We start from the raw sequence: 21,498 nt of genomic DNA on the forward strand, positions 1-21,498 counted from the left end.
CTTGGTTGTACGTCGGACAAGATCAGAACAGGCCAAGAGATGTCTATAGTACATTTTAGCATAAAAATTACACGTTGCAAGCTATGCGTATAGAAGTACTGTAATATCACGGTAGCGGAACCAGAACACCCTAAGGTTGTCTAGGCAGACATTTTCACTCCTCCATCTCGTCGCCGCTCTCCATCTCCTCGTCGCTGTCACTTTCCTCGCCCTCAGCGACATCGATCGGCTCGAGGTCGATATCGTGGTCCGCGCCCATGTACGAGTCGCAGATGACGTACAGCTTGAGCTTGTGCGTGCCTTTGGGTAGCGTGAACTCGAGTTTCATCGCCAAGCTCTTCGTCACTGTCACACGCTTGATTGAGTGCAGTGTGCGCGAGATCGGGTCGCCGACGACGAGCCACCAGTTCGCCATCTTCTTGACGGGGAAGAATGGCGCGACGACCTGATCGTCGCCAAGGTCTTCCTCATCGGCGTCCTTCGAGAGCGCGACTGTGATGTAAATCGGTGAGCCCGCGGTGTACTCGCCCTTCGCAAGTTCAAACGAGACGTCGAGGGTGGGGTACGAGTTGACAAACATCGCAACGTCGCGCATTTGCCGCGCATCCATCCGCAGCAGCTCGCTGCGCTTATCATCCTCCATCTCCATGATATCGTAGACGGACTCGACGCCAGCCTCTTTACATCGCTTGATCACCTGGAAAGAGTGAATAGAATGAGTATCAGTCATATGAACGTCGGGTAGTCTACTTACATCGGGCTCGAAGTGAGGGATCTGCTTGAGTGGTGAGTCATTGTCCCAGCACGCCTGTACACACATCTGCGACAAGTCCATAGCGCCGAGGGCGTTGAGCCAGGCGTTCGAAGACATGACGTCGACACATGCGGAGAGCAGGTTGAGGATCTTCTCGATGACAAGAACCTGGTCGGCAGCGAGATCTGGCGGCAGCTGGATGCGCGAAAAATGTGCTTGCAGCAGCAGGAAAGTCTTGAAGTGAGGAGCATCGAAGTCGGCGCGGTCGAGCTTGACAGGCACGCGGTCGTAAATGCGGCGGAGTAGGACGTCCTCGTGCCGACGGATAGGAACCGACTCGAATTCCGCCGACGACGATACAACCTCCAGCAAGCCCTTGAGCTTCGTGCGCTCCTTGAGCGACAAGGTGTACACCTCGACCGTGACGTATGAGATGTTGTAGTACGCCGCGATCATACCCAAGTTCAAGGGCGAGACATCCATCTCGTCCTCGATTGTGATACACTTCGAGTTGACAAGGTCGTTGAGTGTATTCTCGACCAGCTCCGACAAGTGGTCTGACAGATGCTGGTGGCTGACGTTATGCAGGTTGTAGTAGTTCGGGTTTTGCGTCATCCTGCGGTAGAAGTATGTCCAGGTGAGAATGTCCATTGCGTCTTGCTTGTTCTCGATCGTTTTGACGGCTATCTCAGACAAGAAGTAGTCGTGGAGCATGTGGGTCGGGAGGTGAGACTCGATGGGCAGGCCTTCGGCTAAAAACTTTTTGTAGAAATCCTTCCGCGTCTGCTGGCACATGAGTACGCAGCGGCTGCGATCGTCCTCCATCGGTCGGCAAGCGCGGCCCATCATCTGAAGGACGTCCATCACAGGGTAATCGACGTAGCGGTGCTCCTTGCCCTCGTAATACTGCACGCTCATGATGATAACCATGTAGCTTGCCACGGGCAGGCTCCAAGCTATGTCCCGAGATGCAATGAGTACCTGGATGGCGCCCGACTCGAAGAGCCGTTGGACAATACGCTTGTCCTGCTTATTAAGCGCCTCGTGGTAGTAACCGACACCGTGCTTCAAAGTCTCGACGAGACCCTGGTCGCTGAGATGATTGAGGTGAGGCTGGAGATCGTCTTCCTCGACATTGAGGAACCGCTTAGGGTCCTCGTCTGCGCCGCAGTGGGTGATGAGATCATCGGCAGTGAGACGGCATTGACGGCGCGATGGGACAAAGATGATGACGGGCTTCGTAGACGAATGCTCGACGATGGCGAGGTAGGCAGGCTTCGACATCGCGATCATCAACGAGGGGAAGTGAGGGAGGTTGAAGCTCTGCAGGTGGATATCCATATCCAGAGGGCGGGCGCTGAGAAGTACAATTAGTTACAGGATACGCGTAATGGACCATGCTATTCACCTTGGAGGGAAGTTGAAAATCGCGTGTGATGGTGCACCGAGCCACTCTCCGAGATCCCGGGCGTTCGCAAGCGAGACACCACAGGCAACGATACGGGTCTTGATATCTGTCTGGGCAGAGACATAGCGAGTACGAGAGAGGATGACCTCGTACGTCGGGCCGACTTCGCCACCGACCTGCTGGACTTCGTCGGCGATAAGCAGACCGATGGTCTGGACGTTCTTCCGCTGACGCCACCTCCTGGAGAGTATGTCCCACTGAGCCGGCGTGCAGACAATCAGATCGCCCTTCTCGAGCAGACGTAAATCTTGGCTGCTCTCGCCGGTCAAGCTCACAATCTCCTTGCCGCCCTGTAAATTGCCGAACTTCGCCCTCCACTCCTGCACACGCAGGTCGACCATGTCTTGGAACGGCTCAATGCAGACAGCTCGAGGTTGCTCACGCTTGCTCCAGAGACGAAGTAGGGCGAATTCTGCGCAGACGGTCTTTCCACTTCCAGTTGGTGCACCAATGAAGACGTTGTCGTCAGTCGTGTAGAGCGCCTGGAAAACCTGCGTCTGGATCTTGTTGAAAGTTTTGAGCGTCGAGGAGTAGATGCTCTCAAACTCCTTGTTGTGGAGCGCGGAAAGAGGAAGGGGCTGGAGGTCGAGCAGTGCCGTCGGAGGCGGGAACTTCTCAGGAAGGATGAGATGCTTAAAGGAAATGGGCAGGCGAGTCTCAGCGTGAAGCCACCGGTCGGAGACGACGGAGATATAGTAGTTGGGGGGGACAGGTTCGAACATTGGGACAGTAAGAGTGACATTGTGCTCGTCCTCGCCATAGCGCTGACGGAGGACAAACTGGTCGTGGAAGAGAATGATCTCGCCATCTACATCCTCGACGATGATCCAGAACGCCTCAGCGCCGCTGTGGATCTTCTCATCCCATCGGAAGTCGGGAACAATCGTCAGGTCGATGCGGAGGAGGGAGCGAGTAATTGGCTGGACTTGGGCCTGTAGCTGGAGCTTCGGGAAACTATGGACCAGACGGTGGACAAGCTTTCCAGCGTTCTGGATACCAATAAGCTCGCCGATTTCTGGTGGGTTCAAGTCGAAGTAGCGGTACCATGGCTGTAACGTCATTACATCAGCATCGTTATGAAAGATACAGGCAACCAACTCACGAATTGTTTGCTCTCCGCCTTCCGGACGATGTCCCTCGGAATACCCTTGAACTGACGCAAAGGCGTCATTGAACCCCACCTATGACAGGGGTAAACAACGGGTACTCGGCTATACTGTTGGCCAACACTTACATTCTCCTCTCGATCATCTTCGAAAGATCCAGAGCGGCCTTAGCGGGCACCGCCCATCCGCGCTTCAAGCAGATCTCAAAAATGGCGCGAATGATGCGTCCGGCAGACTGCTGAATGTATACCATATCCGCGACGAGCGCAAAGCCTTCGAGCTTCAGTTGAGAAATGTAGGTCTGAAGAAGAACATTGATCTTCGCGGCGGGTTCCTCGACACCTTCCTTCACCGGGATAGGAACTCGTTCGAGGAGCTTGCTGAGCTCAATTTTCTCCTATAAACAACGCGTCAAGGCAGTTCACAGAAGCCGAACTGTAAGAACTTACGTCCTGCCGCACGGGAATCAGCTTGAATTCGTTTGATAGCGCAAAGACACGGAAGAGCTCGATCATCGACATAGTCGGCCGCAGGTGCTGGTTGTAGACGGCCATCGAGTTGTACGTCACGTAGTAATATGACGCGATACGACCGAGCTCCGTACTTTGGAAGCGGCCCGACACACGTTCGTACTTGATGAGATGGCACTTCTCAAGGAGCGCGGCTGCCGTGTGTACGATATCCGCACGCTTCTGGACAAACGCGGGGTCGTCCTCTTGGTAGTCGGCGCCAACGCTGTACAGCACCGGGTCCTTGAGCATACGGACGTAGAGGTAGGTATACCCAAGCCACTGTACGGCCTCGTCACGATTGCGAATAGTACCGAGGACGATCTCAGCATTGAGGTTGTCCGCGAGCTTCGAGACGAACTGCGACTCAATAGGGAGCTGCTGATTCATGAGACTCAAGTAGTATTGGAGCTCTGAGTGGTTGGTGATGATGATGCCCTCGCCGAACGTGTCGTACTGAGGGCGACCAGCGCGACCGAGCATCTGGAGGACATCCTGCGGAGACAGTTCGACCCAACGACCCTTCTCGGGGTTATAGATCTGCGTGCCTTTGATGATGACGGTGTGCGCGGGAAGGTTGACACCCCAAGCGAGTGTCGCGGTACAGACAAGTACTTGAAGATGGCCATCTGCGAAAAGTTCTTCGACGAGACCACGGTCCTCACGCGACATACCGGCGTGGTGGATACCGAAGCCAAACTGCAGGAGATCCTTGAGGTTCGGGTCTTTAACGTTATTAACTTCCTCGAGCAAGATTTCGCGAGTCGCGCCCTCAGGCTTCACAAACTGGGTGATCGTCTCCTTGTCGATGGCCATGTCTCGGATGAACTTCGCAGTCTTCGCAGTCTCCTTCCGTGAATGGACGAAAACGAGCGTTTGGTTCTTTCCAGCCTGATCGAGGACTTTCTCGTAGCAAACCTCATTCATGACCTGATATCGCTTGATGGCTTTCTTCTCGGTGACACCAACGAACTGCTGTTGAAGCGGGCAGGGACGGTATGAGGAGTCGAAGTAGAACAGGCCTTTGTCGCGATCCACGCGAAGGAAAGTCGCGACATCCTCGTAATTTGGAAGCGTCGCCGAGAGACCAACCAAACGGACGTACTCGCTAGTTTGCTCCATTCGACGGACAGTCCTTGCCACAATAGACTCCAGAACAGGCCCACGCTCATCGTGCAGCAAATGAATCTCGTCGATGATAATGAGGCGGACGAGGTTAGTGTAGCTGGTGTCTGTGCTCTTGCGAGTGATGACGTCCCACTTCTCTGGGGTCGTGACGATGATTTGTGTCTCCGCGATCTGCTGCTTCGTCATCTGCGAATCGCCGGTTAACTCGCCGACCTTGACGCCGAATACGCCGAGACGAGAGCTGAAGTTGCCGACCATCTCTTGAACTAGGGCTTTCATGGGAGCGACGTAAACAATCTTAAATGCGTCCAAGTCGAACGAGCCTGTCTCTTCGTCTCTGTACTTTGCTAGCTCGTTCAGGATGGTGAGCATAGCGACGTTAGTCTACAGGTGTCATCAGCATCGTTCTCGTACATGCGCCCAATGGATCGAGACATACCTTTCCGGCGCCAGTAGGTGCACAGAGAAGCAGCGGTTCGTCTGTGCCGAAAGCAACGGGGAAAAGCTTGCTCTGAACGCGATTGAGGTTCTTGATGCCCTTGAAACCTTCTTGCGCCCAAGCAGGGAGCTCGGTAATCGGGACAAATTCGGAAGAGTCGACGGAAGGCTTCTTAGGAGCCGGAACGTGGATTTCCTCGTAGCCCTTGCGAGCACGCTTGAAGGAACCTTCGGGGAGCTTGCACTTCTTGTTCGACATGAGGTGTCCACCCTGGCTGAAAGCCATGCCTTCGAGGTCAACGGTCTTCTTCGGCTGCACTGTTGAGCCAGGAGCGAGCGTCGCCGTCTTCGGTACTGCTTGAATTTTTATTCTCTCATCAACGTCCATAGCGTCCTCTGCCTTCGGCTTTGCTTTGCGATCGCCAGCGAGCTCGCGCAGGATCCAACCGAGACCCTTCTCACGCATCGTAACTTCGACGTTGACTCGCTCTTCGGCGTCGCTGCGAACGAGTTTCGTGCACCAAACGATGACATCGCGATTCTTGAGAAACTTGGTGATGACGTGGAAGCTCTGGTAGTCGAACAGCTCCATGAGCTGATTCTCGCAGTCTCGAAGATTCGACTCAGAGCCAAGGATGGTGAGAACAGCTGCCGCCTTGTCTGCAGCGGTTACGGGATCGGGATAGACCTCTGCGACCTGTCGCTGAACCCAGAAGCCGTCGATGGAGTGTGGAGAGACAATGTCCTTGTCTGCCTTCGATTCTGACTGTCCTTCTTGCGCTGCGGAAGTTCCGCCGACGAACAGCTCTTCTTCATTCTCCAAGCTCTCCGGAGCCTCGGCTGCCCTCTCCTCCTCTTCATCTTCGTCAGACTCCTCCCGAACCTCGTACCCCTCTTCGTCCTCTTCCTCCTGCTCTTCCTCATCAAAGACGACTGCAACGCCCATCTCCTCGTCAATCTCTCCGGCCCTCTTCTCCATGTCCGCGTCGACCATAGCGTCGTCCTCTACGCCATAATCCGTGATCTTCTTCGACAGGTTGAGCAGCGTCGAGAATTGGTCGTTCGAGATGGGGCCAAGCACCTCTTCAATCTCCTTCTTCTTGTCGAAGTCCTTCAAGTTCTCGTTTTTCGAGCTCTCAAGCACTGCGTCCGCGGCAGAGCGGACTACATCTTGTGCCTGGTCACCGAGTGCCTGATGAACTGAGGAGAGAATGAGCTCATAAACTTCGCGTGTCTCCGCAGTACGAGGTCGGTATGTCAACCCCTCCACGTCCTGTGTCGCCTCGATAATGTCGGTGTACCCATAACCGGTTGTCTCGGCGGCGCGTCGTTTCGAAATCTTTTCCGAGCCATCCTGAGTCTCTGCCGCCCTTTTCTTCTTCTTTTGAAGATCTTTTGGTACTTCCCGTTGCACCCGAGAGCCCATCTCCCTGGGGTCGATGCGACCGGCAAGTGATGTTGGTGCGCCATCCGGCTCCTTATCACGACGTGGAAGAGCAGAACGGTCAGCTGTTAAAACCAGGGAAGAAATGGCGGCATAGTTGTATCCTGATAAATCTCGTTTTGCAGACATGATAGAGGTATGGGGCGGAAAGAGTGTCGCTTGCTGTCGCCGACGACGTCGACGAAGGCGTTAAGGTTGGAATTACAAACGGCTGAATGCATCTGCTAAGCGTTCGAGCGGAGTCCAAATTAAAGAATAGCTGATCAATAATTTGGTTCTCAGAATTTACAATACGTATTAAATTATCTAGTCGGAGCTATAATGCCAATTTTGCGCGTAGCTGATGGCTGAGCCCAACTGGTCCCCGCATTCGACGCGTTACTCGTACATGTTTCCCCCAGGGCAATGACGGCGACAGATCCGGAGGGAGCTAACGCTGAAGGCGAAAGGGCGGCTTCTCATGTTCTCCGCGTTTTTCGCGAAGTTTGGGACGAATTCTACGTGTTGGAGACATTTAGCTCGAAGCAAGGCTTAGAAGAACTTGCGTCTTCGCGTCCAGGTAGCCCCGCACTCGACTTCGGCCTCAATATACGAGACGAAGATATTATTCGAGAGACCAGTTTGGAATCTCAGGCAGTCAACAAGGACACGAATGCGTTTATTATCTACTCATTCTCTGACGAGGGCTTCCTAACGAAAGACGCTCTCAAAGTGTCCCGTGGTATCCAAACCTCAAGCGATGAGTACTTCACGGAACATCCGCCGTTTGAGTCATGTCGGCCAACATTGACCAATGTCCTCCTGGGAGACGACTCAGACGACGCGCCATTCGTCCCGTACGCCGACGATAGCAGCTTTGATCATCGGGCCTACATGGACGAGCATCGAGGCATGTCCTGGCAGAATCCCCGGATGACCTCACCGCATGGTGAACTCATCGTTAACCTTCCGGCGATATTCTCGCTCACAGTCGACTCCAGGAGTATGGATTACTCTGGAGACTGGCCGTCGTCTCGTTGGGCGATATGGCCTCGACCTGGTAGCCATAGACAAGACGGGCATATTGCCTGTACCTCTCCTGTGCACTTCGGATGAATGGGGAGCCATTATCATGTCCCAGAATATGTCAGTGAGTCTCTTCTCTGAGTGATAGAGCTGGACGCTCATTTCACGCTCTCTAGGGACTGCCCCTCTACTTTCTTCGGACAAGCGGGCAACTACAAGGAACTGAGCGATGCATCCCTTCCCGCTGTGGATGATCTGAGCAAGCGTGTGCAACGGGGGCTATCCATTTTTTGCTCGAACCTGAACTGCATACAGACATACTGCTATATTCACAGTCAGCGATTCTGGCACTTTCGTATGATTTCATGTTTGACACTAAAATTCTACAGACGGGGAGAAACATCAGCTCGATACAGATGACAGATACGTCGCGTATGCAGGTGTATATTTACCGCCGCCAGCAACACAACCGTGCGGAAAGGGGTGCTATTTATTCACTAATTCTATTGATGAGGATCGACAGAGAGGGAAAAGAAAGGTAGCATCTGCTCATATGTCAAAGTTCAACATTAATTGTTCCCTGAAGAGGAATGGTATGAAGTCCCAAGATATAGAGAGCCTAAAGCTACTGTTTAGAATATCACCGGAGGCGACATCTTGCGAAATCGGCCAGCTAATGCAGTACCGCTGTTACGAGGTCAGGGAATCGTGCATTATACGTACGGCCATGCGTTTCTTACTCTGTGTATATGATAGGTACACTCACAACGACTCGAATATCATAGGCGTGCTCGTGATCGGCTACTATTCAAGGAACGGTCGGAGCCTGCCTCATCATATATTCCCCATGCACACTCAAAGGACGCTTCTAGTAACGGAGTAAATAATCATAATGTGCTCAAACAGTGCGTATTGATTTTGAGTCGCGATGACTGATCTTCAGGATCTACCTTTCAGCTTTGAGCCATGTAGCCACGCAGGCCCCTGCGGAGGAGCCGCAGGCGGGTGTACTTGTCGCGACAGCGACTCACATTGCGAGAGGAGCTGTTGTTGTACAGCAGACTGTAAGTGCCTCGCTTATTTCTTTTCTTTTTGCCGAACGCTCATGTGTGTTCGAGTACAGGCCCGCGTCGCTTCTCGGGCTGCGACTGTGCCCGGCTGCAGCTGAAAATGAGGAAGCAGCCGCATCCTGAGGAATGCTATGAGCCCGAGCCGGACTTGTGCATTAGCCACGAGTGTCCGTGCGTGAAGAACGGACGCGAATGCGACCCCGAGTTGTGCGACTGCCTCCACTATACCTGGTGCGCTGATCTGTCATCTCCACCGCCGAGTATCCTGTCATTTATACCGCTTTGCAGCTCAGATGAAGACGTTGAGTGCAAGAATGCCGACCTGCGCAGGGAACGTGGCAAGCAGCTGAGGGTTGGCCCGAGCGTTTTTGGCTTAGGCGTGTTCCTCGAAGAGCACGTGCAGAGGGGTGAGCTTATCTGCGGTGAGCCCTCTTCAGCCTTTCCGTCTCCTATCGGCTGACCACACGCAGAATATGTCGGAGAGCTCACCTACGATGCTACTACGGAGACACGAGGGTAGGTGCTCGACTGCTCTTCATGGTCCAACGGTGCTGATTACCTGCCAGTCTACTCGCTCAACATCGCGGCCGAGCGTATGTATTCAAGCTGAACAATACTTTCGATGTCGACGCCTCATACGCAGGCAACATCGCACGGTTCATCAATCACGCTCCGAGCAGGCGGGCCAACTGCACCACCATCAGTGAGCTGCTCACAAATGCAGCTGTTCCCCAGAACTGACGCAGTGTACGCAGTCATGAACGTCAGCAGCGACCAACGGATCGGTCTTTACGCCAGTGAGTGCTGAATCGTGACTTGGGCAGGATGGGGGTAAAACGTGTTACAGAGAAATCTATGGTGTCGGGGACAGAGCTAACCATCGACTACGGCGATGACTTCTTCACAACAGAAACAAAGGCGTCCAGTGTGTCGTCCCGCACGACAGAGAAGTCAAGGTCGAGTACCGAGTCGGCTTCCACGCGTTAACTGTTGTATTTAGCATGCTGAGAATCATATCATTGATAACATGAAGTACAACATAGACAGAAGAATGATGCTACAGTAGAGTAAGACGCTCTATATGAGATTGACGCAAGACAGTGATGAGGTATGTATAAAGCTACAAATAGTTCGTTGGGCCAAGAGAGATGTGTGAAAGTGCCAATACAAGAAAGAGGGTGAAGACGTCCGCCCAATACGGTGTCCAGGGATAAAAGCGAAGTGTACATTAGATCGCAGCTAGCATATGTGCAAGACTGATTCATGAGAAGAGATATGAAGAGAACGAAGACTTCACGCCCTCATGAAGATTTCGATGGGGATCGGCTTCCGCCTCAGCCCGTTGGACGTCGAGGACGAGGCGCTGCAAACCGACTCGCCCGAATCTGACGAGCAGAGGCTGGCGTTGCTGTCCCGACGCGCGAGAGTGCGCACGGGGGACCCTCGTGACGACTTCGCCGGGGACGACCTGGGCGTGTTCGGGGCACCGGACCGTTTCGTTGGGGAGGCAGACACCGCGGGGCTCGGCGCGCTCGGCGTGCCCTTCTTCGTCGGTGTCGCGAACGTGGGCTTCGAGATGTTGAAACTCGGCATCGTCGGCGACTTGAGTATAAAGCCCGTCTTGGTCGGCGACTGTGGCTTCTTGCTTGCGCCGAAGATGAAGCGGCCCCGCCAGCCGCTACTGCGGTGATCCGCGAACGACTCGGCGAGCGTCGACGAGCTCCAGCGCGAGCGAAGGACCTTCTCTGACTGCACGGGGAAGAACATATCGTCGTGCGGGCGAACAGATGGGCTGTCGGGAATCGCCATACCGAGAAACTCGTCGTCGTCGTTGCCAATGAAAAGGAACGACCCTGCAGGAGTGGCAGGCTCGAGTGGGATAGCATCGAGCGACAGCTCATTGAGGGCGGCGACGCGGGACATGGACGCTTGTGAGTATAAGCTGCGGCTGTCGGTGCTGCGGGGGGTCGAGGGCAGACTTTCGTCGTCGTCAGAGTCGGGCATCCACTCGAGTTCGAGCGCGCCTAAGTCGAGTTCGTCGGAGTCCGCCACGAAGAAGTCGGCTGACGCAGGGCTGCCTGCCTCAGGGTCCGAAAGCTCTGAGATGTCGGCTGGCACGAAGCGTGGCAGCGGACGTATAACTGTCGGGGTCGGGACGATAAAGTCACAGCTGTGCGGGGTCACGGTGGTCGGCACGACTAGGTTTGAGATGCATGAGAGCCGTGAGGGGCCAGAAGGGGCAGCCAATGAAGTAGTAGTTAAAGCCGCGTTTGCAAGTAGTGTCAGCAACTCCTCAGTCTTCTCTTCCATCGTGGGCGAACCTTTCGACGGCTCTTCTGGGGTTGGAGGTGCGATGAAAATGTTGGTGCCGCAGTCGATGTCGACGATGCGAATGGGCGGCGGCGGCGGCGGCCGATTCGGAATGTACGACCTGCGCTTTGTTGGGAAGGCCGGGTCCAGCTGTGCACTTGGGCATGCATTGTTGATAGACTTCAACAGCATGTTAGCTGAATATACAGGTTTCAAGACATTGGTGTACCATACCTGAACTGACATCCTGGGTGCCGCGGGCAATGGTTTACTGAATCTGCTCTTCCCACTGACTCTCGGAATGGAAGCTACCGGTGTCTTCGCCAGAGTACACGGCTCGTTCTCTGGTGACGAAAGAACGAACGAGTCGCTGATGTCCCGAGCAAACCAGGATGCATCCTCCGGTTCATCATCAAGCTCATCCTCATCTAGCCCAAGATCTACGAAACTTTTCTCACTCGCACTTCTCTGCTTAGGTGCGCCAGGGACGTATCCAATCGTACCGCGATGCGACTTGACTGTTGGTGCGCGTGCCAGGCGGGAAGCAAGGGACTCATGGCACTCGTCGTCTGATGTTGGCGGCGTGAGTACCTTCGCGCGAGTTGACGACGTGGAGGCAGCAGACGAGACAGTACTGACGGAAGTGTTGCTTGCGCAAGACGGAGTAGGCGAGGAGCTGCGCGGACTCCGAACTGACTCGGGTGTTGTCGGCGCTCTAGTGAAAGGGAGTTTGAGGCTTGAGAAGCGCAAGCTGATGGTCTCGAGCGGCGACTCGACGTGCGCAGGCGCGGCCGTGGTGGGACGAACGTTGGGCGGGGACGGCGCAGGGCGTGGCGCTTGCAGAGGGAACAAGTCGTCAAATGTCAAGCCTTCTACGCCGGTAAGAACGACGCGGCGTGAATCGCGCTTCTTCGCTAACAGGTCAGCTTGGGGGATTTGCAGAGATAGATGAGTTTGCGGCTTGGGGCGATGCGATAGGTGGATTACGGAAGACGGGGCGGAGGAAAGCTGTTCATTTTCCTCTTGTTCTGATATCTCGGTCACGCCAGGTAGAATGTCCAGAGGTTTCGCTTTGGATGGCGAGGTCAGGCTTGATGTCTTGCGAGAGCGTTCACGAGAACGACGAAGGTTGGAAAGAACTAGCATATGAAACACATTAACAGGCTATTTGATTGCCCATAACCTTGAGAGACACTCACTAGAGGGCATCGTACTATATGTCGTTACTGAAATCTAGATGAAATGTCGTGCGTGTCGTCGCTATCGTCGTCTAGACGAGTTCGAGGGTGGGGGAAACACAACAAGTCAAGCTGAAGGCTCGAGAGATAATATAGCTGAAGCACGGCATCGCTTCGCAACGCTTTTGTGATTTTAGCCATTGTCTCCTATGCGGCCGCGAGGAGAATGCATGTGCCAATCCGAGAACAAAAGCGGGCGCTTCAGAAGTGCAGCTCCCGACTCTTTCCGCTCTGGGAGCACTTGCCATTGCTTGGCTTTGTTTGATAACAGGGCGGGGCTGGTCAAAATGGAAATAGGCGCTAGAACAATAGTCTGGCATTGTCCAAATGAAGCTGGTCTGCTCTCACCGCGCTCGGTTATTGTCTCAGTGTGCAGGGACACCGCAGTTCTATTGACTGTGTCAATTCTTCTGAGATGTTGACTGCTGGTCCATAACAATTGAGGCGTTGCAATGCAAGGCTGGTCAGAGCGTAAAGCCCGGGGAGTTCGAGCCGTAGGGTCATGTGCACTGTGCTTCAGTATTAAATTACGCTCTCATACCACCAGTAATCAGAAAAACTTGAACCGGTATGCATAAGGCTCTGTCTCAACCCATACCATCACCGTCAGCAAATGTGTTCCTTGGAACGGCTACCCACTCTCTCGACTAGTTCGAGCTGTCAGGGCTCAGCAGCGTGAGCTCGCAAAGACTGTGCTTTACCTTTACGTGTGCCCGACGCTCTACGAATATGCGACGTACTTCTCATGATGCATAGAGATAAAGAGGGACAAGAATCTTGACGGGCAGTGCACGCTTTGATTAAACATTCACTCACATGGCCACCTCGAGGCTTTATGTCACATCTCCGTCCTTGTACAACCAGCTCCTCGAGGTCGGCGAACGCCTGGAAGAGCTTCCATCGTGGCAGATGACCATCGTACCCTGACCGATGTACTTGGCATGCCGCGCAACGGCAAAGGTACTAGGTCCGAGATCGGCAGCGAGCGTTTTAAAGCAAGATCCCGCCCGAGAGTATTCTGGTACCCGCTCTTCAATCTCTCAAGACTGATAAGCGGAAAAAGTCCGACCAACTCATGATATAAAAGCCACTCGCCGACGGTGCTACAGTCTGGCCTTCGTTTCTGTGTACTGCGCTTGTGCTGTCAACTTGATAAATTACAACGAGGCAGATATACGCGTAGATACTTGGAAACAAAGCCATAACGAAAACATGCAAGACAGCTGATATGGAGTGCAAGAGAATGAGCTAGTTATACTTCGGAGCCGCTTAGTCGTCTCCAATTTTGGGCGCGAGGTAGTACCGGATGTATCCTTGGTTAAAGTCGTACGAGACCTGTACACCGGAGTGAGCACGTGCTGTAGGGATGGCGAAGGGTGTAAGTAGATACGTACGAGCAATGGCACATCGTTGCTCATCATCAGCTGCACGACGTTAGAGAGCGATGCGCTCTTTGAGAAGTTGACGAGGTACTTCAAGCTGAATGTCAAGTTGACATGCTGGTTCATCTCGATGCGGACACCGTCCGGAACATCGTCTTCGTCGTCGCCTTTCGACTTGCCTTTCTTGGCCTTCTTCGCCGGTTTAGTGGCCTCCTACGAAGAATCAGCATCATATAGTCTGAGAAACCGGAACGATAGTGACGTACCTTGCCAGGAGCCTTCTTGCGCTTTTTGCCGGACGAGTCCTCGTCCTGTTCCTCCTCGCCTTCGCTCTCAGCCTTGAACTCACCATCGTCCTCATCATCTTCGCCGTTCATCTCAACGTCCTCATTCTCCTCCTTCTTGACCTTCTCTTTCTTAGCCTTCTTCTCGCCATCTTCATCTTCGTCATCGTCCTCCGCTTCTTCCTCATCGTCATCCTCTTTCTTTACCTTGCTGCTGCTTCCCTTCTTGCCGTTCACTCCAGAGGTGTCCGTGTGCCGCATAAGGATGTTACCGTTCGCAGCCTCGCCTTCGCTGGCAAAGCGGACACCCTCCTTCGAGACCTCAATGCGCACACTCTCACCGAGCTGCGAGAGGTCGCGCACGATCCGTGAGAATTCTGACGACGGCATTGTGACACGCGCGTCGTAGTCGGTGTCGGGAATGCCGAGCGTGTCAGTATCAATGTCCATCAGCTTCATTTCATACTCCGCGATGCGGTCGGTGTCTGTGGCCCTGTTAGTAGAGGAAGGGCCGCAGAGCGCGAATGAACGTACTGCGCGCCTCGTAAGTCAAGCTGAGGACATCGGCGTCGTCTGCCGCGCTAAGCGTGCAGAGGTCGTCGTCCTTTGCGCACTTCACGACCTTTGTCAGCGATGTGAGATTCACACCGAGTGGCATAGGCCTGTCGCAGCGGTAGCGCTTAAAGCCAGTCGCGTTGAGTTTGACAGCCACGAGCGCGACGTGCGAGTTATCCATCGCTTGCAGGGTCTGGACGCGTATGAGAACTCCGAATACAACTCTGCTATACAAAACACGTACTATTCCCTCCTCAGTGCACTCAAAGTTCGCGTCGGCGACGAGTTCCTTGATGGCTAAAACGGGTCTCAGACGCGGAGTTCGAGCTATGTAACTTCACCCACCATCAAGTAGTCTCTTCAGGATTCCGGCCTCGCTAAGCTTGGCTTCGAGCATTTTAGAATGGAGAACAGAAGAGAGGCGGTCGGGGAGGTGGTGGTCGAGGGGGAAGAAAGACCAGACAAACGCGCTCTTTAAGGGCCACTGTCACACGCCCGCGTAAGTCACAGTAAGCGTCACGACCGTCACGTTACCCATCACTTCTCGTGAGCGACACCGAACCGCACTTTCTCGTCTCTCATCTCGGCTACTCTTATGTTCGTCTTGAAGCCTGACGTCTCACAAGAGCTTACAAGATTCTGGTTAACCCGTCTGCACCTTTAGAGCAATCATACCGCTGACAATCTACTTGATTAACGTGGGCTGCCTTGAATGCATTTAATGGCATCGTATGATGGGACTAAGTCTGTGCGTATGCCACATTCTCCAGCTGCGAGCTTAGCATTGAATCCAGTCACAGCTCAAATTCCTCCTTGACACTATCTGCCTATCATTCTGTTATGTTGGAAGTTCTGCCGGCGCCGCTGCGACAACAGTCTGAGCAAACAACGGGCGCTCTGCGAAATGTTCGCTGAGTCCCGCGCTTGTGCTCTTTCATCTGGGACGTCAGGAGCTCATATCGACTTTCTGCCGAAGCTTAAGCCTTGAGAGTAAGTGAAGACAATTTAGCGTATATCGCAAATATTGACATTATGACATCTTCTAGACACTCTCCTGTGTTCATGCTGCTAGCGGCGGAGAGACGTGCTCGTCTAGGGGCTCTCCAACAAGAATGCCTGGAACTAGAGGAGCAAATTAGCAGAATCAAGTCCAAAATTAAGCAGAAGAAGCACGAGATTGCCCCGCTTGCCCCCGTTTACACACTCGCGGACGATGTCGTCGTCATAGTCTTGCGATTCGCATATCAGCACCATTTCCCCCATTGCCGTCTCGACGACGGCCTCCCACACACTAACTCTCCGATAGCCATCAGCCACGTCTCTCGTTGGTGGCGTAGACAGGCTACCTCGCTTCCGTCAATCTGGACCTGCATTCACGTCACGCCGGAACAACCAGCGCATTACGCGGAGGTCGCCAAGGCCTACCTCGTACGCTCTCGCTCCCTTCCTCTGTCAATCTCGTTCCAATGTCGTACGCCAGATATCTTGTTGAAGGGGTCCCTTAGTCAGCAACTCGACTGGTCGATGTTCGAAGGGTCAATTTGGCGCAGGTTCAAAAGCAGCTGGAAGTACCTCTTGACAGAGGGTCATAGATGGAAGAACTGCTCTATCTACCTATGGCATCAGGAGTCGACCCAGGCCATTCTCTTCTCTCTCAACGGATGCAAGTTTCCGCATCTGGAGTACCTGGGTATCTCGATCGGCGCTGAAGATGCTCCTGACTTGGTGCCTAATTTTGAGGCTCCGGGTCTCACCGAGCTGCGTGCAGAATGCTGGCTTCCTGTCTTCAAAGCACCTCGTAGACTCTTCAGCGGGCTCACGGATTTGAAGATTCACGATGCGAGCTGTGCCATTGGTGCGCTGACGGACGTGCTCGCAGTGGCTGCGGGGACGTTGGAACGTTTCAGTCTCTCGCAGGTGTGCCTCGAATTCAACTCTAATCCCCCAGAGATCCTTTTGCCGACTCTCCCTCGGCTCACCTATCTTCTACTGGAGGACGTCGTTGACGAACACAACAACGAAGAATACAGATTCTGCCCCGCGATCTGTCGTGTAGCCGTTGCTCTCAAAGCGCTACGTTTTACAGCGGGGAGCACTACCGACACCTTATGTATCAACGATACGGTACTCCCTACCCTGCGCCATCTCTCTCTTCCGTACCTCTGGCGCTGGGAGAGAACACAAGTGAGGGCACTTTTTCGCGCTACGCCGACCCTTCAAACGCTGCAAGCCGGCACCGTGCGGGACATCTCGGGGTGGTTCAACCTGGCAGTGGAGATGGATCAGTCGTCGGGAAGCTGCATCGCCTGGCCGAATTTGGAGTCGTTGTTCCTGTCAAACGTGAGATACGACCAGGCCCTATCCGCGTTTATCCGGCACAGAGCGCACATAGGAAAGCCTCTTAAGAGTCTTGTTCTTGGCGACGAATATGCTGAACGCCTCCGTCAAGATGACCTGGATGCTTTCCACCAGCTACAGCTCGATTTTTCCGCTTGCTTACGGGCGCCGCCCGAGGTTCGGGCATCACTCGCATCGCCGATGGACTGGTGGGACGACATTGCGAACAAACCGGCATTCGCACCGTGGAAGGGCTCATTCGAATTTCACGACCAATTTAGCCATCTGCAAGGTAGACTATCACCTTGTGGGTCTGAACACCTCTCGGATGATAACGCTATAACGGTTTTTGAGGAGAATGAGATAGAGGACTGGTAAGTGTCTAACGGGGCTCTGCTTCATTTCGAAGACTAATATCAGCTCTCTACAGAACAAGATACAATTCTTGTACCAGTATATGCATGTGCTTCACATGTCGTGCCGCTAAGGTAATGACGCCGCCAAGCCTCCGTTAAGAGTACGAGGCTTCCGTACACTCACATGCGCAAGTATTCAACGTAGTGTGTCCTAGCGTACTCAGATTTAGCATACCCATGGAAGTATAAATATACCAGCAAGACCTGCAATAAGTCTCTGGCCTCCCCATGAGCCGTACGGCAATGTTCCAGGACATAAATTGGGACAGGAGAGGTTTGATATTCTCTATTCGGGCGGGCGCGACACCGCAGATCATCAGTTTGCAAGCCAAAGTGCAATCGAGGATGGGATTATACGACTTTATACCATCTAGATCCCTGATTTTGCATGTCTCGTTTCGTGTAATCATATGCTCAACAGGATCGTGCCGCGCGGGGTCGGCGAGTCTGCGAAACACTACATCTCGCGCTTGAGGAGTGCAGGAGATTGATTTCATGTCTAGCTTCAATTTCTCTCCCATATCAGGCTCCTCACGTCAGAGGCCCAGTGCATTCGCCAACATACGCTCATGGCTGAGACGATGATCCGGAAGAAGAGATGGCGGGCGCTCTGCACGACCCGGCTCAGTTGATGGCACTTACACTTTGTCTTCGTCGTCCTGGAACCTTTAGGGGTAAGCAGCGGAAATCCGAGCCAGCCGTCGCTCAACATATCATAAGTATTGACCTTGCGGCAGCTCTCAAATACCTCAGGCATGATGCTCGCCACGGAGCGGCGTGCTCGTCTGGCGGCTTTCAAGAAAGAGTGCGTAGAGCTGGAGTCGCAGATCAAAGAGTTGAAGGCGCAAGTTCGTCAAGCCAACTCTCGCATCGAGCAGAAGAAGTGTGAGATGGCGCCGTTGGCTCCTGTGTACACTCTCGCAGACGACGTCGCCGCCGAGATCCTGAAGTTCGCATACCAGCACCATTTCCCCCATTGTCGTCTCGACGACGGTCTCCCACACACCAACTCTCCGATAGCCATCAGCCACGTCTCTCGTTGGTGGCGTAGACAGGCTACCTTGCTTCCGTTAATTTGGACTTGCATACATGTCACACCAGAGCAACCTGCGCATTACGCGAAGGTCGTCAAGGCATACCTCGTTCGCTCTCGCGGGCTCCCTCTCTCGATCTCGTTTCAGTGTTTTTCCAGAGACACGGAGACGGAAGATGAAGACCTAGCTCCACAAATCGACTGGCGAAGGTTCAAAGCCAGCTGGAAGTACCTCTTGACAGAGAAGGGCAGATGGAAGAACTGTAGCATATACTTATGGCACGAGCAGTCGGCCAGGATCATTCTTTCGTCTCTCAACAGCTACAAGTTCCCGCGTCTGGAGTACCTTGGCATCTCGATCGGCGCCGAGGACCAGTGCCCGTTCGTGCTGCCCCAGTTTGAGGCTCCAAATCTCACTGAGCTACGCACGGAACTCTGGTTTCCCGTCGCCCGAGCTCCTCTTGGACTCTTTAACCGGCTTATCGACTTGAAGATCCATGGCATTCACTGCACTGTTGGCAAACTGATGAACGTGCTTGTGGAAGCCGCAGGGACGCTGAGGCGCTTCAGCCTCTCACAAGCATCTCTGGGAATTGACGACAATCCCACAAACATCCCTTCGCAAACTCTCTCCCGGCTCACTTATTTGTCGCTGCACGACGTTCACGAACATCATGATCATGAAGATCGCAAGATTTTTTCTATGATATGCCGTGCAGCTGTTGCACTCGATACACTGAGTGCTCCGCAAGCGATGTTTGCGGAGGCCCTGTGCTCTGGCACAATTTCACTTCCTACACTCCGTCATCTCTTTCTATCGCATTCCTGGAGCCTGCGGAACATGAGAAATTTGGAAATAAGGGCCCTCTTATCCTCTACGGCGAATCTCCAAACATTGCAAGCTCTGGGTGCGCGACACATTCGGCGATGGCTGGATGCGGCGGTAGAGATGGATAAGTCGTCGGGAGGCTGCATCGCCTGGCCAATCTTGGAGTCATTAACGCTAAACGACATAGAATGCGGCGCGGCATTATCCATGTTCGTCCATCACAGAGTGCGCATTGAGAAGCCTCTTAAGAACCTCGCTTTTGGCGACGAGCTTGCTGGGAGTCTATCTAGTGGCGTCCTTGATAGCTTTCAGCAGCTTCGAGTCGATCTTTCGACCTACTCCCGGGCGTCGGCAGAGGCCCAAGCGCTGCTTAGGTCGCCAAATGACTGGTGGAACAACGATGTGGACAAGCCGAATTTCATACCATGGAAGGGATCTCATACATTCTACGACCAGTTTGACCCTCCGAAGTAAACAAATTTAATTTACAGTATAGCTGGTGACTAATGCTCTCATTCTTTAGGCATTAGTAATTCAACGGGGCCTGAATAGGAGGATGGGATAAAGAACTGGCAAGGGTGTTCGATGATTCTCATTTTGGTTTCCTGCCAGGCTAACTATCATTCGCACCTGATCTACACAGGATACGACGTAACTTCGTTTTTGATGTAGTCATACATGCACGTGCCGTGTACTGTACGCTTTGCGCTAGAATGAAGGCACACCTCATCTCAAGTCTTTGCTAACGAGCTATCGGTATTCCGTACTCGCTAAAATCTCTTTGCGTAAGCTGATATAGCATGCCTAGACTGAACCGCTCCCAAGGTACGTATGGACGAACCGGACTCGAAAGAGGTCTCGCTAACTAACAGACTCAGAATAGTGTCATAGAATAAGAGATGAGCATGTCTTACAATGCTGTTTCGTTGCTCCCAATAGTAGACGACTTTTAGTTCAGCGACCGAGGCAGAGACCTGGCTTCCCAACATGTCCTTTCGCCAATCCAAGGTCACTCATCGCCCGTAGCGTATTCTTCAAGTTTGACATACGTATATGCCTCACGTCGCTTAAGGTATCCGTCTCAACATTCTTGCAACTGTGCGGCTGCGTCTGAGGCTATATTTTGGTGTAACATAATCATTGCGCCCGTTTGGCGCTTCTTGACTGTCACCCAGGGAGCGATATTCAGTCTAGGATCCGGAGCGCTATATTGGACTAGTTGAACTTCGAGACTTAGGATCGGAGTGTGCCTAGCTTCGTCGATGTATCTCGCAAAAGGGGAAGACGTGCCTCCTCATTATGTCTCACGGGACGCATCAGACCACCAAGGCGTACCAGGCCATTGATTACCTCTCCCCTCAGGGCCTTATGCAAGCTTAGCACGTACGGGTTCGCGAAACACAGTACGTCAAAGATTACCTCTGAAGTGAGTCAAATTGGTCATATATCTGAACGGTGCTCAATACCGCACGTAGCTCGGTGGAAGCACTCCTGTGACACCTCTGACCAAGCTGAGGTCGCTGGCAGCTACGTTACATCCGACTGGTGGGACCGTAACTCTGTTTATCTTCTGTGGGTCTAACTATTACTTTGCGCTCCAAAATACCTACTTAACAATTGCCTGTGGTACAAGAGTGTACTCTTCTTGGCTCGCTGCGCTGCCATTGTAGCTCAGGCGAAGATGGTGGAGGAAGATCATATATCGCCGAATGCACGGTAGGTCCGCCAACTTCAAAGGAAGCACCGGTTACGCGTAGCTGGCAAGTAGCTCCAATATTAGCCGTACTCTATATAACAGCCATTGAATACTCCGCTGCTCGTGGAGATCAACCAGGATGGCTGTGAGCTACCCTCTCTTCCGCGCTTGATATAGGCACTATCTGATAGACACCCGTCACTGCAGGCGACCTCTCCTAAGGCAGAAAGGTGGTGCCATCTACTGTAGAGGGCTCAAAATACGGCACAAATATTCTTACAAGCCCGAAGCACGATTAATATCCATCGATACCCACTCTACTGCGAAGTGTCTCTCGCCGTGCTTCCCTTCTCACCGACTTGACGTCACTTTTCGCGGACCCTCCGCCGCCTGCACGCCATCCGGTGGTGCGAGGCGCAGTTCCACCCAAGGTGATTCCAGATCGAAAATTCAACAGCGACGACGTCGAGTTTTCGGGGGGGGGGGGGGGGGGGGG

General features: G+C 53.4%; 6 protein-coding genes across 6 annotated transcripts; 3 read left to right on the forward strand and 3 right to left on the reverse strand.

Annotated features, from left to right (window-relative positions):
• Positions 1 to 40: 40 nt before the first annotated feature.
• Positions 41 to 6,970, reverse strand: PHACADRAFT_253448 (uncharacterized protein). The gene is made up of 7 exons (XM_007394160.1): positions 5,405 to 6,970; positions 3,778 to 5,349; positions 3,457 to 3,725; positions 3,325 to 3,403; positions 2,163 to 3,271; positions 755 to 2,111; positions 41 to 697 (listed from the first exon to the last, which is right to left on the reverse strand). Exons 1-7 carry the CDS (start codon positions 6,395 to 6,397, stop codon positions 155 to 157), a joined length of 5,922 nt encoding a protein of 1,973 aa, XP_007394222.1. The 5' UTR covers positions 6,398 to 6,970; the 3' UTR covers positions 41 to 154.
• Positions 6,971 to 8,501: 1,531 nt separating this feature from the next.
• Positions 8,502 to 9,922, forward strand: PHACADRAFT_253450 (uncharacterized protein). Its single transcript, XM_007394161.1, has 9 exons — positions 8,502 to 8,549; positions 8,609 to 8,757; positions 8,810 to 8,916; positions 8,976 to 9,153; positions 9,211 to 9,344; positions 9,393 to 9,438; positions 9,489 to 9,625; positions 9,678 to 9,719; positions 9,770 to 9,922. The coding sequence occupies exons 1-9, from the start codon at positions 8,529 to 8,531 to the stop codon at positions 9,907 to 9,909; spliced, it is 954 nt and encodes a 317-aa protein (XP_007394223.1). The 5' UTR covers positions 8,502 to 8,528; the 3' UTR covers positions 9,910 to 9,922.
• On the reverse strand, positions 9,922 to 12,507 carry PHACADRAFT_253455 (uncharacterized protein). Its single transcript, XM_007394162.1, has 3 exons — positions 12,432 to 12,507; positions 11,467 to 12,371; positions 9,922 to 11,412 (listed from the first exon to the last, which is right to left on the reverse strand). Exons 2-3 carry the CDS (start codon positions 11,476 to 11,478, stop codon positions 10,216 to 10,218), a joined length of 1,209 nt encoding a protein of 402 aa, XP_007394224.1. The 5' UTR covers positions 11,479 to 12,371; positions 12,432 to 12,507; the 3' UTR covers positions 9,922 to 10,215.
• A 1,101-nt stretch (positions 12,508 to 13,608) lies between these two features.
• Positions 13,609 to 15,119, reverse strand: PHACADRAFT_253458 (uncharacterized protein). Its single transcript, XM_007394163.1, has 6 exons — positions 15,037 to 15,119; positions 14,936 to 14,988; positions 14,671 to 14,884; positions 14,119 to 14,621; positions 13,865 to 14,065; positions 13,609 to 13,805 (listed from the first exon to the last, which is right to left on the reverse strand). The coding sequence occupies exons 1-6, from the start codon at positions 15,086 to 15,088 to the stop codon at positions 13,740 to 13,742; spliced, it is 1,089 nt and encodes a 362-aa protein (XP_007394225.1). The 5' UTR covers positions 15,089 to 15,119; the 3' UTR covers positions 13,609 to 13,739.
• A 622-nt stretch (positions 15,120 to 15,741) lies between these two features.
• Positions 15,742 to 17,420, forward strand: PHACADRAFT_253459 (uncharacterized protein). The gene has a single exon (XM_007394164.1). The coding sequence runs from the start codon at positions 15,754 to 15,756 to the stop codon at positions 17,404 to 17,406; it is 1,653 nt and encodes a 550-aa protein (XP_007394226.1). The 5' UTR covers positions 15,742 to 15,753; the 3' UTR covers positions 17,407 to 17,420.
• A 670-nt stretch (positions 17,421 to 18,090) lies between these two features.
• Positions 18,091 to 19,781, forward strand: PHACADRAFT_253460 (uncharacterized protein; the record flags this gene model as incomplete). Its single annotated transcript, XM_007394165.1, has 1 exon — positions 18,091 to 19,781. Exon 1 carries the CDS (start codon positions 18,203 to 18,205, stop codon positions 19,778 to 19,780), a length of 1,578 nt encoding a protein of 525 aa, XP_007394227.1. The 5' UTR covers positions 18,091 to 18,202.
• Between the last annotated feature and the right edge of the window lie 1,717 nt (positions 19,782 to 21,498).

The sequence above is a fragment of the Phanerochaete carnosa genome, assembly GCF_000300595.1.
Source record: "Phanerochaete carnosa HHB-10118-sp unplaced genomic scaffold PHACAscaffold_4, whole genome shotgun sequence".
Lineage (NCBI taxonomy): Eukaryota > Fungi > Basidiomycota > Agaricomycetes > Polyporales > Phanerochaetaceae > Phanerochaete > Phanerochaete carnosa.

Bases quoted from the DNA above. Each gene is read 5' to 3' on its own strand.
- PHACADRAFT_253450 (XM_007394161.1), top strand. From the start codon at position 8,529: ATGCAGTACCGCTGTTACGAG. The intron at 8,550-8,608 runs GTCAGGGAATCG...TGTATATGATAG, and splicing joins TGCAGTACCGCTGTTACGAG to GTACACTCACAACGACTCGA. The intron at 8,758-8,809 runs GTGCGTATTGAT...TCTACCTTTCAG, and splicing joins AATCATAATGTGCTCAAACA to CTTTGAGCCATGTAGCCACG.
- PHACADRAFT_253448 (XM_007394160.1), bottom strand. From the start codon at position 6,397: ATGGTCGACGCGGACATGGAGAAGAGGGCCGGAGAGATTGACGAGGAG. The intron at 5,350-5,404 runs GTATGTCTCGAT...TGACACCTGTAG, and splicing joins CACCTACTGGCGCCGGAAAG to ACTAACGTCGCTATGCTCAC. The intron at 3,404-3,456 runs GTAAGTGTTGGC...CCCCTGTCATAG, and splicing joins AAGATGATCGAGAGGAGAAT to GTGGGGTTCAATGACGCCTT.
- PHACADRAFT_253459 (XM_007394164.1), top strand. From the start codon at position 15,754: ATGCTGCTAGCGGCGGAGAGACGTGCTCGTCTAGGGGCTCTCCAACAA.
- PHACADRAFT_253458 (XM_007394163.1), bottom strand. From the start codon at position 15,088: ATGCTCGAAGCCAAGCTTAGCGAGGCCGGAATCCTGAAGAGACTACTT. The intron at 14,066-14,118 runs GTACGTCACTAT...GATTCTTCGTAG, and splicing joins GCAAGAAGGCTCCTGGCAAG to GAGGCCACTAAACCGGCGAA. The intron at 13,806-13,864 runs GTACGTATCTAC...TCCGGTGTACAG, and splicing joins GCAACGATGTGCCATTGCTC to GTCTCGTACGACTTTAACCA.